This window comes from Pristiophorus japonicus, chromosome 7, assembly GCF_044704955.1.
Source record: "Pristiophorus japonicus isolate sPriJap1 chromosome 7, sPriJap1.hap1, whole genome shotgun sequence".
NCBI classification, from domain to species: Eukaryota; Metazoa; Chordata; class Chondrichthyes; family Pristiophoridae; genus Pristiophorus; species Pristiophorus japonicus.
The window spans coordinates 2,848,808-2,871,399 of NC_091983.1; the positions used below are offsets into that span (position 1 = coordinate 2,848,808).

General features: G+C 44.9%; 1 protein-coding gene across 4 annotated transcripts in view; it reads right to left on the reverse strand.

Moving 5' to 3' along the window:
• Positions 1–22,592, reverse strand: part of sipa1l2 (signal induced proliferation associated 1 like 2) — a 541,912-nt gene that overhangs the window by 441,648 nt on the left and 77,672 nt on the right. For 2 of the 4 annotated variants that reach the window (XM_070884683.1, XM_070884681.1), the window contains exon 1: positions 11,957–12,042. The exons of 1 other annotated variant lie outside the window; for it this stretch is intronic. Coding sequence is in view for 1 of the 3 variants with exons in the window: in XM_070884684.1 (XP_070740785.1) it covers positions 11,957–11,987 (31 nt within the window). In the remaining 2 variants the exon portion in view is untranslated. Of the gene's footprint in view, positions 1–11,956; positions 12,043–22,592 lie in introns of those variants that run through there. One more of the 4 variants, XM_070884684.1, reaches the window with a different exon arrangement.

Below are 22,592 nucleotides of genomic sequence, written 5' to 3' on the forward strand. Positions count from 1 at the left end.
CTCCTTTATTTCCTTGGTTATCCACGGCTGGTTATCCCTTCTCTTACCGCCCTTCTTTTTCACTGGAATATATTTTTGTTGAGCACTATGAAAGAGATCCTTAAAAGTCCTCCACTGTTCCTCAATTGTGCCGTTTAGTCTGTGTTTCCAGTCTACTTTAGCCAACTCTGCCCTCATCCCACTGCAGTCCCCTTTGTTTAAGCATAGTACGCTCGTTTGAGACACTACTTCCTCACCCTCAATCTGTATTACAAATTCAACCATACTGTGATCACTCAGAGAGGATCTTTTACTAGGAGATCGTTTATTATTCCTGTCTCATTACACAGGACAAGATCTAAGATAGCTTGCTCCCTTGTAGGTTCTGTAACATACTGTTCTAAGAAACAATCCCGTATGCATTCTATGAATTCCTCCTCAAGGCTACCCAGTGCGGTTTGGTTTGACCAATCGATATGTAGGTTAAAATCCCCCATGATTACAGCCATTCCTTTTTCACATGCCTCCATTATTCCCTTGATTATTGCCCGCCCCACCGTGAAGTTATTATTTGGGGGCCTATAAACTATGCCCACCAGTGACTTTTTCCCCTTACTATCTCTAATCTCCACCCACAATGATTCAACATTTTGTTCATTAGAGCCAATATTGTTTCTCACAACTGCCCCGATATCATCCTTTATTAACAGAGCTACCCCACCTCCTTTCCCTTCTTGTCTGTCTTTCCGAATTGTCAGATACCCCTGTATGTTTAATTCCCAGTCTTGGCCACCCTGCAACCACGTTTCTGTAATGGCCACCAAATCATACCCATTTGTAATGATTTGTGCCGTCAACTCATTTACTTTATTTCGAATGCTGCGTGCATTTCGGTAGAGTGTTTTAATACTAGTTTTTAAATCATGATTTTTAGTTTTGAACCCTCCTGCAACCCCTTTATATTCATACATATTGTCCCTTCCTATCACCTTGTGGTTTACACTTACCCCAGTGCTATTCTGCTCTGTTGCCTCCTGCCTTTTGGACCCGATCCCCCCAGCCCCTCGGGTGAAAAGAATGAAGATGCTTCACTCGCCCACTTTATCTTGCTTGACTTTAATAAACCAACTCCTCTGCATTCTGACTTTGAGCCTGGCTTTTGAGACCTTTCTGCCAAAGCAGCCTCTCTGTTGCAAAAGCTAGACTGCATTTTTAGTGTCCAACATGCTGCTTTTATTCCCAACTATGAACAGTCAAAATAAATTAAAAACCTCCCAACACAGTGGGTGCGAGGTATTTATAGATCAGAGACGAGCCATCGAATTGCTTATCAGTTGCAGTGCATGAGGAAACGACATAAAAGCTAGCTCATTAGTACTTGATCTCAGTGCATTTAGAAAATAAAACATGCAGGAATGCACTATGCTTTTAAAACACAACATCTACCTCCCCCTCCCCTAAAGTTCTCTGTGGAAAAATGATCAAAAGATCCCAAACCAAAACAGGGACAGAGAGTTAGCAGAACAGAGGAGAGAGCAGAACACGGAGACACACTTTTTTTTTTTGCTTGTGAGCAACATGACAGGAGATCAACCACTGTAGCAAATATTACTGCTCAGTGTTGGTGCTGGTTTGTAGATTAACCTCCTGTGCCGGAGATTATTCTTTGATTCACTGCATTCTTGCTCATACATTTTTGAACTGTTTATCCTACAACTGACTGCTGGCACTCCAAAATCTGGACCAGCACAACAAGATTGCACTTGAGTGGAAACTATCAAGTCGCCGACTATAATGGTTAAAAAAAAATTAGAGGTAGCAGATAAAACTTTCGCGCTATGATTTCCTGAAATAAATTAAATTGATATACAAGTTTTTATGAAAACATACATGTGAGAACTGCCCTACCTGCATTATCCATCACTAAGAAGTAAAGCTTCACCAATTCTAAGCTTTACTTAAATTAAGGATCATGTATTTCCAAATATTCAATCGTTCCCATAGATTTAGTCACAACCAAATTTAAATGAGTTCTCAATTTGATGAAGCATTAATTCCACATACAAGTGTTCATTCTCAACACCAGTCAATGAACTCCTCCTTTTGGTCATCTAAGGCTTTAGTGTGCAATTTTTCCTTAATGTGACTGGTGTTATCTGTACTGGCTATTAGAAACATTGCTTCAATAGGCTGACTCTTCCTCAAGACCCACCTCAAAAAAAAATCTACTCTCTACCCTCAACTATGTATGGATCCCAGGGTATTGATCAATGCTGGGCAGCTCGAGGTGACCATCCAGATTTTTCCTCAAGTGGGCAATGACCATTGCTTCTCCATCCAGACTGGAAGTGTGGGGAAACAACCTTCCCTTCTACCTGATCAACAGGCTGCCAAGAATGGGATTTCTTATAAAAGCTTTCCCACCCCCTCACACCTCCTTCAGCTAGCCCCATCTCTTGAAAATGAGGCAATCCATCTCTATACAAGAGTCCATTTGAGGTTAGACTTCAACCCTGCTTAGATCTTTCAATGTTTCATTCTGCACTTCAATGTCACTTTGGTCTTTTCCCTTCTGGAATGTCTCATTTCTTTGGTCCGAAGGGAAGTCTGTTTGCTAAAGCTGTAAAGCACCGAATGCTCTGCTTGCACAGTTAGGCCATTAATCACTGTTCCTGTCTCTTGCACTCTGCTGGTGTTTCCGAGGAAGGCACCACATTGAACCTTTGTCTTATCCCCTGCAGTAAAGGTATCAGTGACCAGCGGCAGCTGCTGTTCGACTTTCTAAGCCCTATTGTTTGTGTTAGTCTGTGCCTTTATCTGGCAGAGTATTGGCGTTTGGGAAGTTTACTCATGCAGAATTTGTACACAGCGAGATGTACAGATCTGATGATTTCCACATTTCCAGATTGTCTTGTTTATACAAATTTTCCCCATGCATCAAACTATTTAATGTATGTGTTATGGGAGGTGGGCACAGAAATGGGAAGGACAGAACATTTATTTTGAAGTGTTTCTGCAAATGGATGTGCCACTAGCTTGGAAAACGAGCGTTCCTTAGTTATTCTGGCAATCCTGTGACATTTATTAGGTCCCAGCCATTTGGTTCAAGTTCTGCCCAATATGGAGTGCAGATTTCGACAAAGAGGAAGATGTTAGACTTGGGAATATCGGGTCTACAGAAATGAAGAGGGCACAAAGAGAAGTTTTGCTAGCACCCGAGTGCATAAGAGTTTGAAATTCTTATTCGGAAATAATGCAGGCGTATGCATCAGGATACACGTGGGACAAATTAGAACCAAAGTTCCCTGTACCCGTGGAAACATCGTGTGTGCCTTTCTTACGGTCTCTTCACGTCGGAAGACAGGGTGCTCAGAGTAAAGTCCAGCCATTTCCATTGATGTCCTGGAACCACATGGATAAATGCTTCAGACAATGCCAAAGTTCCTCTGGCCCTCCCTCACCAGTGTCAAGGTTGAGCATTGCTGTGCTCTCTGCAGGGGCTGTCATTTTAGCGAAAGACAAGAGTTCCTCTGCAGCAAGAAGCACATTGCCTTTAGGGAAGGGTCACAGGGAACCTGCATGTCCCTGGAAAGCAAATGCAGCATTCTAACCACCCTTCATTTTTTTTAAAACGTCAAAGTGAACTAAAAAAAACTTCTAAAGCCAAGGTGAGAATAATTGAAATGATTCATTTACTGGCTAATTATGGAGAGGAATTTCTTGCTGTGCAACAGATGATTTGTAACATCCTGTCTTGCTGTAGAAGTGCAGAGGATTTATTAGACCTCACAGACACCGTGACTAATTACACAGCAATTAAAATACAAAAACAGGCTGTTCGGCCCATCTAGTCGGTGTTTATCCTTCAAAATATCAATAGTGCTAATCAATGTCTCCTTTCACTATTGAAGGGTGCATGGCCCCTTTAAGGGGCTGCACGGCCCACTGAAACTTCCACACAGCCTGATTTTTCCATTGAGAAACCAGCAAGCAGCCTGCGTGGTAGCTTCAGACAGCTATGTGGACGGGGAACATTGGTCCAAATCTGGTGTCTGTCTGTCCTATCCCTTTAATCCTCTTTCCTTCAAATCACCTGTCTAATTGTTCTTAAACGGGGACATGGTCTTTGCTTCAATCGTGCCATCAATTCCACAGTCTCGCAACCTTCTGCGGAAAAAGACTATCCGACTACTTTGTCATAAATCTCTTGTACATCATTTTATATCTTTATGTCCCTCAATCAAGGGAAATAGTCTGTTTCCATCTACATCCCTTCCGATCATCATTTTAAACACCATCAAATCACCCTGTAATCTCCTCCATTCTAACAAAAGACAGCCACACACATACCAACTCTACCCGTCTTTCTTCGTACCAAGAAAGAAAGAAAACTAACTTGGATTTATATTGCGCATCTGGAAATGTATTTGCATCTAAGCTGATACCATACGGTATTTGTGTGTCCCTTGCAATATATTACAAGAGGGAGTCCTGGTCCTTCCAGAACTTTCTGCATAAAATCAGTCAGCTTGCGTAAACAGCTAAACCTGGTTGGAGATGGCTGATGGCCAGCAGACAGCTAGGAGACAAGGCATGCTGAGACAAGCACCACCCCCCCCCCCATGGTGCTCTCCTATTGTCTACACAACAAGAATTCCATGTCACCCCACCCTTTTCTATGTACTCAAACCACCAGCCACTATCTCTTGTAGAGACCTCATCTTTTTGATGTAAACGATAAACTGACTAGGAAACTGAACAATCCTGACACAATACAAGACAGGTGATAGCCCATTACCTCATTCTCATGGAGTAATGGCCAGCTGGCCAACTGATAACTCTGACAAAAGGAAATATCTGTAAACCATGTCAGGACCAGGATATAGTAATTAACTCTTTATCTGTATTCACTGACTGAGACAGAGCAATACACAGGGAGAGGCCATAACTTGGGTTTTACTGTATAAATATCTTGTGAAACTGTACCATTGTGGAGGTGTTCACTTAGCCCTTGACTGAATGTGACCTGCCCCTTGCTAGCAAGCGAATTAAAGAAACTTCTGCCGGAGCTGTAAGTGTCGGAGTCATTCTTTTCGGAGGTCGAGATTTCGACACGCTTTTAACGACCTCAACATGTTCCAAAGTGCCTTACATTCAGTGTGGTCAGTGTTGTAATATAGGAAACGTGCAGACAGTAAGCTCCCACAAATAGTAATGTGATAATGACCACATAATCTGAAACACCTGTGAACTCATCCCTTTTTGGCGTGGAAGCAAGTCATCCTCGATTCGAGGAACCGCCTATGATGATGATAAAACTGTAAAGTCCTGTCCCCTCAGTACAGATTCACACGAGGCATGTAGTGAAGTCAAGGTCACTCTGGACCTACACCTTTATTTTACAGCTCTGGAATGCTGCACTTGCCTGAGACCTGTCCTTATATACTTGTCTCTTGCAAGTGCACCCCTGGTGGTAAGGTATGCTGGTGGTTACAGGTCATATCTTATTACAGTCATGTATAGCATGTTAGGATACAGTTATATATAATAATGTAAGATACATGACAAAAACATTGGTCAGGACACCAGGGATGGAATATTTTATGTCCACCTGAGGGAGTAGACAGGGCCTCAGTTTCGTCTCATCTGAAAGACGGCACCTTCAACACTGCAGTGCCCGTTCAGGAGGCGGTGTGCTTCTAACTGAGCTATGCTGACACCTAAACTGGAGAAACTCCAAAGTGAATATTGTGGCTAAAAGGCATTATTTCAATCAACATTCACAGCACATTGGTGATGCTACAATGGAGCAGCCTCGACAGAAACAATCCAGTCATATTCATTTATAGACATGACAGATCAACTGATCAGTTAGTGTAATTATGCAAGACCACTTGCAGTCAGCCAGACCCTTAATACAGCATGAATGACAGTATGACAGATTGAAGCTGCCTTTAGTGATGTCAAAGCTTTTGCTGAAAGATGTGTCAGGTGCATGTTAATTGAACAAACATTGGTACTTTCATTCACAAGATGGTATCATTGAAACATCAGTAAACCATTAACAAGCAGTCAGTATTTCCATTTTGGATCTAATTATCTGGCAAATAGTTTCATGTATCGTAAGAACAGTGTGGCAATCAAACACATTGCTGAAGTCGGATAGTCCTCACATTCAGGGAATTACGTAACAAAGTGACTGCAGGTTAATTTAAACTAATTATTCTTCACAATTTGCATCCAGGAAACTGCTGTAAATGTCCACTTGTGGGTGTTTGCGAAGGAAGTGTGCTCCGCAGGTTTACTGCAACATACAGGTTTGCTGTAGCTCTTCCACACAACGCCGTATTTTTTAGGTTAAAGGTTCCGCTTCAATAGGTGTCATCTTCGACACAATTACATTATTCACAATGTCTCTATACATTAGATTGCACATTGCAACATGCAGAGTTTAACAAGTGGACTTTCATACCATGAATGGTGGACTTTGTCAGCTCTCCACTCAAGTTTCTGGAGGTAAACTAGTTCCTTTCACACCACCTGCGAATGAACATTCAGAGAATGCAAGCAAGGCAGCCATAATGCCATGATTGGTTACACTGATAAAATTAAAAGTCTGCACAAACATTGAGCCAGTGCAACAGGTGTTTGTTTTCAGCAGCCAAGGATGATGACTATAGCATAACTGAAAAATGAAAAGAATCCCAGATAATTGCCTAGAAGAAAGCAGGTGATATTTGTACATAGGTCAGCCTTCACAAACTTAATGAGGATTTTTTGGTGGAGTCACTCACGTTTGTTCATAATGCAATTCACTATGCAAACAAAATTCCCGTCATCTCCCCTCTGGTTCCTCTGCCCATTAGCTTAAATCTGTGTCCTCTGGTTACTGACACTTCTGCCAGTTAATCTAACAAAACAGTTTATTATTTTGAATACCTCAATCAAATCTCCCCTTAACCTTCTCTGTTCCAAGGAGAACAATCCCAGCTTCTCCAATCTCACCACAGAACTGAATCCCTCATCGCTGGTATTATTCTGGTAGATCTCTGCATCGTCTCCAAGGCCTGGTCATCCTAATGTAGTCAAGTTTGCTGATGATACAAAGATGGGGGGAAAGCAAATTGTGAGGAGGACACAAAAAGCCTGCGAAGGGATATAGACAGGCTAAGTGCATGGACAAAAATTTGGCAGATGGATTATAATGTGGGAAAATGTGAGGTTATGCACTTTGGCAGAAATAGTCGAAAAGCAAATTATAATTTAAATGGAGAAAAATTGCAAAGTGCTGCAGTACAGAGGGACCTGGGGGTCCTTGTGTATGGAACACAAAAAGTTAGTGTGCAGGTACAGCAAGTAATCAGAAAGGCCAATGGAATGCTGGCCTTTATTGCAAGGGGGAAGAGAGTATAAAAGCAGAGGAGTCCTGCTACAACTGTACAGGGTATTGGTGAGGCCACACCTCGAGTACTGCGTACAGTTTTGGTCTCCGTATTTAAGGAAGGATATACTTGCATTGGAGGCTGTTCAGAGAAGGTTCACTAGGTTGATTCCAGAGATGAGGGGGTTGACTTAAGATAGGTTGGGCCCATACGCATTGGAGTTCAGAATGAGAGGTAATCTTATTGAAATGTATAAGATAATGAGGGGGCTTGACAAGGTGGATGCAGAGAGGATATTTCCACTCATTGGAGAAACTAAAACTAGGAGACAGTCTCAGAATCAAATAAAGAAATGTGACTGAGTACTGTAGACTTAAGTGTGACCTTAGTCTCTCTAGTCTGAGTCCAGAGTGCCAGCACAACATAGGACTGGTTATATGCAGTGCTCAAGGGATTCTGGGATCCCTTGGGACTCCAACAGATGCACCCCCTGGTGGCGGTAGAATGCCAGTTACAAGGTGTTGCATACATAACAGGGTTGTCCATGTAAAACTGAGATGAGGAGGCATTTCTTCTGAGGGTTGTAAATCTGTGGACTTCGCTGCCCCAGAGTGCTGTGGAGATTGGGTCATAAAGCGTAGACAGATTTTTGAGTGATAAGGGAGTAAAGGGTTATGGTGAGTGGGCAGGGAAGTGGAGCAGAGTCCTGATCAGATCAGCCATGATCTTATTGAATGGCGGAGCAGGCTCGAGGGGCCAAGTGGCCTATCCTGTTCCAATTATGTTCTTCCTGAAGCGCGGTGCCTAGAATTGGCGACAATACTCCAGCTGAGGCCTAACCAGTGTTTATAAAAGGTTTAGCATAACTTCCTGGCTTTTGTACTCAGTATTTATAAAGTCCAGGATCCCTTTAATGCGTTTAACAACCTCATCAACTCATCTGCCGCCTTCAAAGCTTTATGTACATGAAGCTCAGTCTCTCTGCTCCTGCACTCCCATTAAAAACAGTATCCTTTAGTTTTTATTGACATTCCTCATCCTCCCAAAATGCATCATTGCACACTCTGCATGAAATTTCATTTGACATGTCTGCTCACTTCACCAGTGTGTCTATGTCTTCCTCAAGTCTGCTACTAGCCTCCTCACTGTTAAAATACATTGCCAAGCTTTAGAAACACAGAAATCTACAGGGCAGGAGTTCATTTCTGCCAGTTTGCCCTGGGTCCCATGGGCTTTAACCTTCGTGACCAGTCTATCATGTGGAACCTTATCAAAAGCTTTACTAAAGTCCATATATACTACATCGTACGCACTACTCTCATCAACCCTCCTAGTTACCTCCTGAAAAAATTCAATCGGCATCATCTGCAAAGTTTGAAATGATGCCCTGTATACCTAAGTCCAGGTCATTAATATACATCAAAAAGAGTAGTCATCCCAATACTGAGGCACACCAGCATATACTGCTTTGCCATCTGAAAAACAACCAACCATTCTCTACTCTGCTTTCTGTCTCTTAGCCAATTTTGCATCCACAATGCCACTGTCCTTTTAACCCCTATGGGTTTTAATTTTGCTAACATTTGGCACTTTATGAAATAACCTTTTGATCCATATACACAATATCAACTGTACCATCTTGATCAACCCTCTCTGTTATTGCATCAAAAAACTGGATTAAGTTTGTCAGAAGTTTAACAATCTTCCTCGTTGCCATGCTCCACCTCACAGTCAACAAGCTCCCCGCTGGAGTGGAAATAAACTGCAGAACCAGTGGGGAAACTGTTCAACCTTCGCCGCCTCCGGGCCAGGTCCTAGACCATCCCAATCTCGATCGTCGAGCTGCAGTACATGGACGCCGCCTGTGACGGCGCACATTCAAAGGCTGAACTCCAGGACATCGTCGACGTATTTGCTGAGGCATACGAAAGCATGGGCCTTACGCTAAACATCCGTCAGACAAAGGTCTTCCATCAACCTGTCCTCGTTGCACAGCACTGAGTCCATGATCAGATCAGCCCCCCAGTCATCAAGATCCACGGCACAGCCCTGGACAACGTGGACCATTTCCCATACCTCAGGAGCCTTTTATCAAGAAAAGCAGACATTGATGAGAAGATTCAATACCGCCTCCAGTGCGCCAGCGCAGCCTTCGGCCGCCTGAGGAAAAGTGTGTCCGAAGACCAGATCCTCAAGTCTACCATCAAGCTCATGGTCTATAGGGATGTAGTAATACCCGCCCTCCTGTGTGGCTCAGAGACATGGACCATGTACAGTTGGCACCACAAGTCGCTGGAGAAATACCACCAACGATGCCTCCGCAAGATCCTAGAAGTCCCCTGGGAGGACAGACACACCAACATCAGTGTCCTCGTCCAGGCCAACACCCAATCAGTGACCACACTTGATCAGCTCTGCTGGGCAGGCCACATTGTCCACATGCCAGACAAGAGACTCCCAAAGCAAGCACTCTATTTGGAACTCCTTCATGGCAAACGAGCCAAAGGTGGACAGAGGAAACGTTACAAGGACACCCACAAAGCTTCCCTGATAAAGTGCAACATCCCCACCGACACCTGGGAATCCCTGGTCCAAGATCGCCCTAAGTGGAGGAAGTGCATCCGGGAGGGCGCTGAGCACCTCGAGTCTCATCACCGAGAGCATGCAGAAATCAAGCGCAGGCCATGGAAAGTGTGCGGCAAATCTGTCCCACCATTCCTTACTCTCAACGACTGTCTGTCCCACCTGTGACAGAGACTGTGACTCTTGTATTGGACTATTCAGCCACCTAAGGACTCATTCTAAGAGTGGAAGCAAGTCTTCCTCGATTCCGAGGGACTGTATGATGATGATGAAAAAATCCATATCAGCTATCATTTATCATTAATTTTGTCCCAAATTATGGTCTCTTAGAAGTTTTCCCACCACAAATTAGGGGTAGTTTTGTGCTGCACACACTAGGAATTGGATTAATTCCAAAGCCAAGTTGATACAGGGACCCCATTTGCAAATCAGTGAAGTGCTTTGGGACATTTTACTACATTAAAGGCGGCGCATAAATGCAAGTTGTTGCTCAGAATAGGTTCTTATGTGGAAGATATTAAATATGATACTTGCAGTCAGAGCAAGACCTCAATTATCTACACTGCGCCATTTCAACTGATTCAGCCACCAAAAGGTGCATCGGATATTTTGAATTTACTCCTGGTGATTGTTGTGAAACAGTTACAATGGCGTCCTAGTACAGTAAACGGCTTAAGTCACGTTGTTTCACATGAGAGTACAAAAACGATTGACTTATGTTCTGTTTCAGTAGAAAAAGAAACCCAAACAAACCGAATTCAGAAGAAGCATCGCATGTGTCTCCCAAGATGTGGCCGAGTTCATTTGAGAGCGCGAGGAAATAAATGTTGATGCTCATTACTTCTTGCACAAAAAATACATAAAGTAAAACATTTCAACCGTGTTTTGGGGCACTTTTCTAGGACTCTCAACACTAAGGGCCCAAGTTTCCACAAGAAAAAAAACGGGCGCCCCTCCGAGCTGGGCGCCCGTTTTTCGCGCCTAAAACGGCGCCTAAAAAATCCTCGGTATTCTCCACCGACTTACAGGTCCTGTGGCACTTGGCGCAGCCAGCACAAGCTGGGGGGGGGGGGGCGGAGCAAGGTCCCGGCGCTGAAAACAGTGCCGAGACCTCTGCACATGCGCGCTACAGTCGGCACGCATGTGCAGTAGCTCCAGGCGCCGAACTGTGTGGGAGGGGCCCAAAGCACGCAGCCCCTAGCCCTGGCCCAATGGGGCTGCGTGAATGAGGCTCCTCCCACGGCCAGCTCCTGCTCCCCGCCCGACCAGACCCGACACTCACTCACCCCGCCCCCCAACCCGACACCCGCTCCTCTCCCCCCCCGACCCGACACCCGCTCCTGTTCCCCGACCCCCCCCCCCTCTCTTCCCCGACTTCCTCCCTCCCTCCCTCTCCCCCTCCCCCTCCCCCTCTCGCTCAGCGGCACGAACGGCTGCAGAATTCTCTGAAGCACTTTCACACAGATAGGAAGATGGTTTAGTTAATCTTTTCTTGGCTTCTAAATGTTTATTCAGGTTGGATTTATTTGTATAATATTTGTAGAAGTATAAATAAGGATTTATTGTCGAATTTAATGAGTTCCCTTCCCCCCCACCTCGTTCTGGACGCCTAATTTGTAACCTGCGCCTGATTTTTTAATGTGTAGAACAGGTTTTTTCAGTTCTACAAAAATCTTCACTGGCGCCATTCTACTTTAGTTTGGAGTACATTTTCACTGTGGAAACTTTCAAATCAGGCGTCAGTGGCCGGACACGCCCCCTTTTGAAGAAAAAATTCTGTTCTAAACTAGAACTGTTCTACCTGACTAGAACTGCAGAAAAAAAGTGGAGAATTGAGATTTCTAAAATAGTCCGTTCTCCACCAGTTGCTCCTAAAAATCAGGCGCGAATCATGTGGAAACTTGGGCCCTAAATGTGCAAGGAAGAGTTGATGAACTGGCCTCAACTGTTCCAGCACACATTTCCCATGGTTTTAGCTACTCGTAGGGTCTTAGGAAGATCTGAAGCCTCACCTCCTGCTGCTCGATGATGCAGTGTCGGCATCAGTCAGAGAGAAGCTGATTACAAGATGTGGAGCACCAACATTTGCACACGACCTGTAAGGAGAGGTAAATCGTAAGATTACTTCCAAATTGTGCACTTTTCTACTTGGTGTGCTAAAGCATGTTGCACAGTGGTTGCTGAAGATTTATTAAAACCGACCATGAATATTCTAAAGCCAAAACAGATGTTTCCCCGTTTAACTGTTACCTGGTGAAACACTGGCTGAAAATGTTCACAGGCACACTTGGGGTTGAAATAATTGAGGAACAGCAGCCCAAGAGGTCAAGTTTTTAAAAAAGTTAACCTGCTCCAGAAGGTGGGGAAAAGGGAACAAATATTCAACAATGGCAAGGTTTAAAAAAAAGCAGGGTTTCGATTTGAATCATGTAAAATGGATTAACAGCGTGCATTTATAGCACCTTTAACATAGCAAAATATCTCAAGGCACTTCACAAAAGTGTTACCAGACACAGACATATAAGGAGGTATTAGGATAGAATCATAGAAATTTGCAGCATGGAAGGAGGCCATTTCGGCCCATCGTGTCCACACCGGCCGACCAAGAGCTATCCAGCCTAAGCCCACTTTCCAGCTCTGGGTCCGTAGCCCTGTAGGTTACGGCACTTTATAAAAATGTGGCGAGGCTTTCTGCCTCTACCACCCTTTCAGGCAGTGATAGATGACCAAATACTTGGTCAAGAGGTAGGCTTTAATGAGCATATCAGAGAGGCAGAGGTGCTTAGGGAAGGAATTCCAAGTGTCCACAATTAATCGTTTTAGGAAAGAAAAGTGAAGTTTGAGAGGGGGGGGAAAAAGTACAATACGAGAAATTACAAGTGTACCAAAATAAAATTGTTTGTACCTTTATTCCATGCATACTGTATATAACCAGACAACACACACAGCACCATCTGCTCAGAGACCAAGGCAACTACTGAAAGTCAGCAGTTCTGAATAGAATTTATGCAGTTTTTTTTCATAGCTTACAGCTAAAGTGAACACATTTTAAAATATATGTTCACAATTCTCTCTCTTCCCCAACAACCCTCAGAATAGTTTAACTACCGACAGTTTCCACTTAAGCCACACTGAAGTGTTAACTGTCCAGTTCAAAGGTTTTGAGGGGGTCTTCTTTACACAGAGGGTTGTGGGGATCTGGAACTTGCTGCCTGGAAGAATGGTGGATGCAGAAACCCTCACCACTTTTAAGAGATGTTTGGATGGGCACTTAAAGTGCAGTAACCTGCAGGGTTACGGACCTAGAGCTGGTAACTGGGATTAGACTGGATGACCTTTTGTTGGACGGAGCAGATATAATGGTAAGTACTGCAGGGAATAGAATACGGCCAGGGTGATCTCGTGTCAATCGCCTGGATAGTTCGGAAAGGAATTGGCCTTGGTTTTTAATCTGGTTTTTGCCTCGCCCAGGAGATCACATGGCTCCGGTTGGGGTTGAGTGCAGAATGTTTTAGTATAAGGGGTGGCGCAGTTGTGGTGAGGCGGACTGGTTGGGCTTGGTGCTCTTTGCCTTTCCGTCATTGTTCATAAGTTTATATGTAACCTTTAGGGCTGCGCGGCTCTTGGTCGGCCGGCGCGGACACGATGGGCTGAAATGGCCTCCTTCTGCGCTGTAAATTTCTATGTTTCTATGTACAAACAGTGTCAGCACCAAGATGTGCAACGCTGACCTGTAGACTTGAAATGCCATGTCCTGCTCGACAGGAACACTGTTGAAGAGCAATATTACAAAATGAATATGGCTTTTCTCATTATATAAACGAGATTAGGTTAACATGCCAAAAATAGCACGAGAAATTGTGCTAACTCTTGCACTATATTAAACCATTGTCTGTACATTTATCAGCATTACATTTTTCAACGGTGCTATTGTGGGGCGATACAGCTCCAGCTGTTATTCCAATTAGAAAAAAGGTCATCTTATTCCACATTAGAGTGCAATGATAGTGTCATTCTGGGGCTGTGAAACGCACCAGCCTTTTGTGCTATTGCTGAACGCTGCAGTTTGTTTCAGACAGTCATTTGGCTCGCATGGTTTTGGCTGAATACTAAGTTTGAGTCCTGCATCACAAAATGCAAATTTCAGCAGTAGCACTTAATTGCAGGACACACAGCATCGAACTAGTTCTTCTGACAAATTTTCTAAGTTATACCAGAGAGAAATCAATGCTACCTTTTCAAGCTATCTACAAATTATTTACCGCACAGAAACTATCCTTTTGGCCCAACAGGTCCATGCTCCACATGAGCCTCCTCCCATCAAACCCTATTGGCATATCCTTCTATTCCTTTCTCCTTCTCCAGCTTCTCCTTAAATGCATCTATGCTATTCGCCTCAACTAACAGCTGTGTGTAAAGAAGTTTCTCTTGAATTACCCATTATATTTACAGAGTGATTATTTGCACAAGTTTGTGTCCCCTTCTGCGCATGCGCACATTCGACTCCGCCCCCCTTTTGGGCATGGGCGCTCAATTCGGTCAGGCATGCGCAGTGCAACATACGAAGAAGCCCGGGAGTAGGGCCCAACCACAACCCATGTGGTGCTCACTGCTGCTGGAGCCGATTCTAGCTTTTTTGCATGACCTTCAGGACATTTGCCAAGAATATCACCGTGATTATCTACACAAACATTTTTGTGGCCTTCTGTGGGAGAAAAAATATCAGGTGGGAGAGAGACTGGGGTGGGGTCAGGGGACAGGGCGGGGGGGGGGGGGAAGAGAAAGACTGGGGTCTGGGGTTGGTGGGGGGGAGAGAAAGAGACTGGGGTCGGGGGGAGGGGGTGGGTGGAGAGAAAGAGACTGGGGTCCGGGGGGGGCGGGTGGAGCAAGAGACTGGGTCCTGGGGAGGAGGGGGGGGGGGGAAAAGAGAGAGACTGGAGTCGGGGGGTGGGGGGGGGTGGTGGTGGTGGAGAAAGAGACTGGGGTCGGGGGGGGTGGAGAAAGAGACTGGGGTCAGGTGGTTGGGGTGGCAGGTGGTGGAGAAAGAGACTGGGGTCAGGTGGTTGGGGTGGGGGGTGGAGGGGAAAAAGAGAGGGAACTCAGGTCACGTTTTTCCAAGCCTTTCTTGGAAAGCTCGGTGCGTGTGTGACAAGGGACATAAATTGGAGTGGATGAGATCCGGAAGTCATGACACTATTCACTTCATGTCCAATAAACCGATTAACCATCAACATCATAGGCAGTCCCTCTGAATCTAGGAAGGCTTGCTTCCACTCCTGAACTGAACCTGTTAACAATACGTGACCCACATACAATGCCCCATGTATGGCGCGGCGGCAAAGGCAAGGTCAGGAACTTGGGCTTTGGTTGGTGGGGCATACACTTGGGCTGGGGGGCGGGGGTGGTGGAGGAATCAGGGACTCTGGCTGGGGGATTGGACAGGAACTTGGGTGGGGAAGGGGGAGCCCCCCCGCCCACTCCTGTCTGGAGTCAGCAGTCAGAATGGCTCGAATTACACTTTGCAAAGTCAGAGAACTTGGGCTGGGTGGTTCTAATTACACATTCCAGAGAAACTGCTGGGTGTGTCTTATCCTGCAAGGGAACCAATCAGCAATCAGATGTGATCAAGGGGACCCAATCAGAGCAAATAAACACGTCCTTTTATTATACTTATAGCCTAGTTCTGCTTTTGTCTCCAAGTGGAAACCTTTTCTCGCCACCTACCCTTTCATAATCTTGAAGCCCTCGAGCAGGTCACCGCTCAGTATTTTATTTGAGAGAAAAGATGCTCAACTTGTTTAATCTTTAATATACCAGCATGCAGGTATATGAAACTGAATTTCTTTGACTGAATGATCTCGTGCTGCGTCAGTGTCTTGCAATACAGTGCCTATTCACATAAGGCACTACAAGCTATTTAAAGTGCTATTATACCTTGTGTCCATTAACCTGAATGGCATTAAGCACACAATCTGCTCACTATATATTGAGGTTTTTTTTTTAAATGCTGGAAGAGAAAATGAAACACATTTGATGGATTCAGTTAAATAAAGCAAGTTTTGTTTTGCAAAAGGGACAGTGGTCAAAGGAATGGACTTAATTTTCTCCAATTATCTGCGCCCTTGTTTTGGCCTGCACTGTTTTTCTTGGAGTAAATTAAAATCCAAGTTTCCCCAAAGTTTCTGCGCTTGCGTAATTCACTTAGGTTGGATTTTTTTAGGCTACGATTTTTTTTTTTAAACCTTATTGGGGGCGTAACCTTCCACCCGCGCCAATTCTGGCTATTTAAGCAAGTTTGGCCAGCTCCGATTTACTCCAATTTTTCTCAGGACGGCGTATGTGATCGCTCTGGAAAAACTTTCTGCGCAGTTAACAAAATCGGCACAGGCAAGAGAATCAGCCCAGCAGATGCAGTTCCACGGCCCGGACAGCAGCAGCAGAGAGTGGGTAGGGGGGGGGGGGGAAAGAGGTGAGAGAGGGGAGAAGGGTGGAGGGAGGCCCTTCGGCCAGGGCTAGCAGCAGCGGGGGCGGGGGGGAGGGAAGAGGAGGAATAGACTTTTGGCATAAACAAACACTTTGATTTAATGCTGGTAAGTTGCTGCAATATGAAAGGTGCTTGTGCAAGTTGCTGTGAGCTGGTCAGAATGTGTTGTATGTTTCACTTTCCAACCTCAGCCCGCAGTGTGTCCCTCGTTACCCTGGCAACCCGATATTTTTGGCGTTGATCTTGGGCTCCACCCCCAAAGCTAAAGGACCGACTACACGGCGCCAAAATTAACAATTCAAACGGGGAAAGTTGGATGGGCTTTTTTTTTGGCATAGTTGGGCCCCTAAAAACAGGCGTAACTCTTCAAGTACGCCAAACAACGGCATTGGGGAAAATTGAGCCCAGTGTTTGTACGATAGCGCACACAATAATTTTTAAGTTAGTTTACAATAGGGTAATGGTTTAATCAAGTTGCACTTTTGTGTCCCAGATGCAAATGAAATGGATTGGAGCCAAATATTTGAAATGAGATCGGTACTCATTGTATAACGGGCACTGCACAATTTCTGCATGCTCGAGATGAAAAAGCAAACATGTTCGGCACGCTGTCCACCCGATATTTACATTATGAATCCACAAACCACCTCTTGAGGTCGGCACGACTACAACTATTTAACAACTCATTAGTGGTTGCAATTATTGTGCGCTATCTTACAAACACTGGGCTCAATTTTTCCCAATGCCGCTGTTTCTGCCTATTCATGAAAACTGGATTGCCTACGAAAGGCTATTGTTATTGTGGTCATTTAAATTCATAAATCAGGACATTCATCTCTGTCCAGCCAAATCCTCACTCGTCAATGGTACACCAGCAATTACAGCATTTGTGCCATTCGATGGAATGCTGAACGAATACATTCACGTTAGATCAAAATCAAAATCAGATTAACGCATACCCATAACGTACTGACTCAAAGTCATGGCGAGCAATTAAATTAAAATTCTGTTTGTCAAAATGTGATGCAGGTTTACTCGTCCTTGCAGCCAAGTTTATCAAAGCAAGGTGTTGAAAAATCAGCCAAGGGGAATTTCCACCCTTACTATTCGCTTTCTAGGGACAATGATTCACAAGGCGCACCATTCCACATATTCAAACTACCTTGCTCAAGCAATCCTTCTCAGTGTGACACCCTGGAGCATAAATGTTAATTGGAGCATCAGAGCCAAGCCCAATTATGGTTCTCACTAAAGCTCCATATACAAGGGGACAATATACAGAGATCTAGCGCCCTAGCCAATTTTTTTGATTTTGCCTACTCCTCCGATTAGGAGGCCAACATACATTTATATCGCACCTTTAATGTAGTAAAACATCCTAAGGTGCTTCAACAGGAGTGTTATCAAACAAAACTTGACACCGCCACATAAGGAGCTAATAGGTGGTGACAAAGCTTGGTCAAAGAGATAGGTTGAAGGAGCATTTTAAGGGGGAGGGGGGGGAAAGAGAGTGGGGAAGAGAGAAGAGGGGAGAAATTTAAGGAAGGAATGCCAGAGCTTAGAATCTAGGCAGCTGAAGGCACAGCCACCAATGTGGAAGCGATTAAAATCAAGGATGCTCAATATTATGTCTAATGTACCCATGAATGACTCCAGGAGGCAATGTGTTGTACTCAAACTGTAGTGACATTGGTCCTTTATTCCTAACTCCAGAGTGAGGCAACCGCATGGTGGCTCCCCTTTTATCCAGCCCCTGCCACCAGGGCAAGACAGGAAACCCTGGTCTCCACCAGTTGCACCCTCTAGTGGTGCCAGCATGTATAGACATAGTGTAAACCTTATTGATAGTACACCATCTTATGCAACTATACAGTGACTACACAGAGTATATCTATTGTCTGCATATATAACACTCAAGAGGCCAGAGTTGGAGGAGCGCAGATATCCCGGAGGGTTGTAAGGCTGAAGGTTAGAGAGATAGGGAGGGGCAAGGTCATAGAGGGATTGGAAAACAAGGGTGAAAATTTTTTAAAGGCAAAACAAGACGACTTCGATTGCTGCTCATGTGTCCCATGAAAGTTCAGTTCAAAGTCAGCATTTAATGGCAAGGATGAATACCTAAAATTCTGATGAAGTGGTTATTGCACTGGAGAGGCACGTGTATCCTTTTGCCTTTATAGCCAGGATTCGATTCTCTCCTGGAATTAGGGGCTGAAACTCATGATTTCCCATAAGTTTCATCAGTGGGATTCCTCCATCACTAAGGTCAGTTAGAAAGAGCAGTTTTAGAGCTGTTTGCTCTGTAAATGACAAGTCTGCTGGGTAATCCACCTCAGCAATACAAGGCTGCATTCCTAGCCATTTCCCAAGAAAAGGCTTTTAAGTTGTTACAATTGCACAAAACACAGAAACCAATTAAGTTCCTAATCACAACCAAGGGTCAGGTTGGCAGTGGCAGGGAGGGGAATGGATGGGACTGGAGGCACTGGGAGGAAGGACGGAGCAGGAGGGGAAAAGGACAAGTTCCCATTATCACCATCATAGGTAGTCCCTCGTATCTAGGATGACTTGCTTCCACGCCAAAAAGGGATGAGTTCACAGGTGTTTGTCATGTATCTTACATGGTTACTGCTTGTACTATTACAGGTGTGCCACCAGAGGGCACTGCAGTGGGAGACTTGTAGGTTACCTGTACAGGTGTGCATGGCCTTGTATAAAAGGCAGGCCACCAGGTGTGATCCTCACTCTGGAGTCATCAATAAAGTACAACATATTGCCTCGTGGAGTCATTATCAGAGCATCTAAAGACATGACAGTTTCAATAAAGGGCCTAATATTCCAAGTCCCAAACTACATGTTGAAGGGTGGATTTATTTTAACGTGTGGTGGCCGTTGCACACCAGCCACCACACGGGCTCGACAGTCTTGGTCCAGTGGCCGACAAAGGAGCTTACCACTTCAAGGTACAGTGTGTGCTGGAGAGTGACAGCTGTGAAGAGGGCAACTGGACTGGACATCACCAAAGTCCAGGTCGCTGATTGGAGCATGGGCAGGTATAGCAGGAGAAGCGAGGTTGGGGCGAAGGAGCGGCGAGAGATTGTGGAGCGGCATGATCAGGGCCCAGGTGTGGTGAGAGTTCGATGCCCACGAGAGGAGGCCCCAGGGGCAGCACGGGCCAGCCCACACTGCAATATGTGTGCGCACTAGGTCCGTGCAGCAGAGTTGGTCTCCAGTCGTCTTAGTTAATCCTTGCCACTGGACAAGTTTTAAGCATGGAAGGGCAGCATGAGGAACAAGGAGGGAGAGGAAAGGTGGGATTGGTAGGTGTGGAAGTAAAAACAAGTGAAGGATTTTAATCACTTCCCCTTCACCCTTTCCTTCCCATCCCCAGAACACTCAACTAAATGGCTTACCCACCCACGAGTACGAAAAGCCTTCATTATTTCAAAGGGAAAGAGAACTTGGGAGAATCCTGTTTCTGAATAGAGACTGGCTTTAAAGTTGTTTAAATGCTTTTAAAACCATTTCCCCGTCACCACTGAACACAGCTTATTTTTAAGTAGAGGGCTGACTCCTTGAAGAAGGAAATCGCCAGCTAGCGGGGGTTATTATTTCTTGGGACTGGGGCTCAAGTCAGAGAATCAGCTGGCAAAGTAGTCCGGAGAGACTCTGATCAGCAGGGCTGGGCAGGTGCGAGAGGAGAAAAAAAAACTTGCATTGATATAGCGCCTTCAAAGTAGTAAAACATCTCAAGGTGCTTCACAGGAGAGTTATCAACAAGATTTGGCACCAAGCTACATGAGATATTAGGATAGATGACCAAAAGCCAAGTAGGTTTTAAGGAGCATCTTAAAAGGAGGAGAGCGGTGAAGAGGTGAAGGCACGGCCACCAACAGTTGAGTAATTAATTGGAGGAACGCAGATATCTGAAGGTTGTAGGCCTGGAGGAGATTACAGAGATAGGGAGGGTGAGGCCATGGAGGGATTTGAAAACAAGGATGAGAATTGTGAAATCAAGGCATTGCTTAACCAGGAGCCAATGTAGGTCAGTGAGCACAGTGGGGGCTGGGGGAATGGATGGGTGATCGGGACTTGGTGCAAGTTAGGATACAGGTAGCAGAGTTTGGAAGAGCTTAAGTTTATGGGAGGTGAAAGATGGAAGGCCAGCCAGGATAGCATTGGAACAGTCAAGTTTAGAGATAAAAGGTATTGATGAGGGTTTCGGCAGGTGATCTGAGGCAGGGACGGAGTCAGGCGATGTTACGGAGCTTGAAATAGGCGGTCTTACTGATGGCATGGATGTGTGGCCGGAAGCGCATCTCGGGGTCAAAAACAATGGCAAGGTTGCGACCAGTGTTGTTCAGCTTCAGACAGTTGCCAATGAATGGCAGTTGCCATGCAATAAAGGTGCAGCTGTTATAATGGGTGACTTTAATATGCACATAGATTGGGCTAGCCAAACTGGAAGCAATACGGTGGAGGAGGATTTCCTGGAGTGCATAAGGGATGGTTTTCTAGACCAATATGTTGAGGAACCAACTAGGGGGGTAGGCCATCTTAGACTGGGTGTTGTGTAATGAGAGAGGATTAATTAGCAATCTCATTGTGCGAGGCCCCTTGGGGAAGAGTGACTATAATATGGTGGAATTCTGCATTAGGATGGAGAATGAAACAGTTAATTCAGAGACCATGGTCCAGAACTTAAAGAAGGGTAACTTTGAAGGTATGAGGTGTGAATTGGCTAGGATAGATTGGCTAATGATACTTAAGGGGTTGACTGTGGATGGGCAATGGCAGACATTTAGAGACCGCATGGATGAACTACAACAATTGTACATTCCTGTCTGGCGTAAAAATAAAAAAGGGAAGGTGGCTCAACCGTGGCTATCAAGGGAAATCAGGGATAGTATTAAAGCCAAGGAAGTGACATACAAATTGGCCAGAAATAGCAGCGAACCCGGGGACTGGGAGAAATTTAGAACTCAGCAGAGGAGGACAAAGGGTTTGATTAGGGCAGGGGAAATGGAGTACGAGAAGAAGCTTGCAGAGAACATTGAGACAGATTGTAAAAGTTTCTATAGATATGTAAAGAGAAAAAGGTTAGTAAAGACAAACGTAGGTCACCTGCAGTCAGAATCAGGGGAAGTCATAATGGGGAACAAAGAAATGGCAGACCAATTGAACAAGTACTTTGGTTCGGTATTCACCAAGGAGGACACTAACAACCTTCCGGATATAAAAGGGGTCAGAGGGTCTAGTAAGGAGGAGGAACTGAGGGAAATCCTTATTAGTCGGGAAATTGTGTTGCGGAAATTGATGGGATTGAAGGCCGATAAATCCCCAGGGCCTGATGGACTGCATCCCAGAGTACTTAAGGTGGCGGCCTTGGAAATAGCGGATGCATTGACAGTCATTTTCCAACATTCCATAGATTCTGGATCAATTCCTATCGAGTGGTGGGTAGCCAATGTAACCCCACTTTTTAAAAAAGGAGGGAGAGAGATAACAGGGAATTATAGACCGGTCAGCCTGACATCAGTAGTGGGTAAAATGATGGAATCAATTATTAAGGATGTCATAGCAGTGCATTTGGAAACAGGTGACATGATAGGTCCAAGTCAGCATGGATTTGTGAAAGGGAAATCATGCTTGACAAATCTTCTGGAATTTTTTGAGGATGTTTCCAGTAAAGTGGACAAAGGAGAACCAGTTGATGTGGTATATTTGGACTTTCAGAAGGCTTTCGACAAGGTCCCACACAAGAGATTAATGTGCAAAGTTAAAGCACATGGAATTGGGGGTAGTGTGCTGACGTGGATTGAGAACTGGTTGTCAGACAGGAAGCAAAGAGTAGGAGTAAATGGGTACTTTTCAGAATGGCAGGCAGTGACTAGTGGGGTACCGCAAGGTTCTGTGCTGGGGCCCAAGCTGTTTACATTGTACATTAATGATTTAGACGAGAGGATTAAATATAGTATCTCCAAATTTGCGGATGACACGAAGTTGGGTGGCAGTGTGAGCTGCGAGGAGGATGCTATGAGGCTGCAGTGGGACTTGGATAGGTTCGGTGAGTGGGCAAATGCATGGCAGATGAAGTATAATGTGGATAAATGTAAGGTTATCCACTTTGGTGGTAAAAACAGAGAGACAGACTATTATCTGAA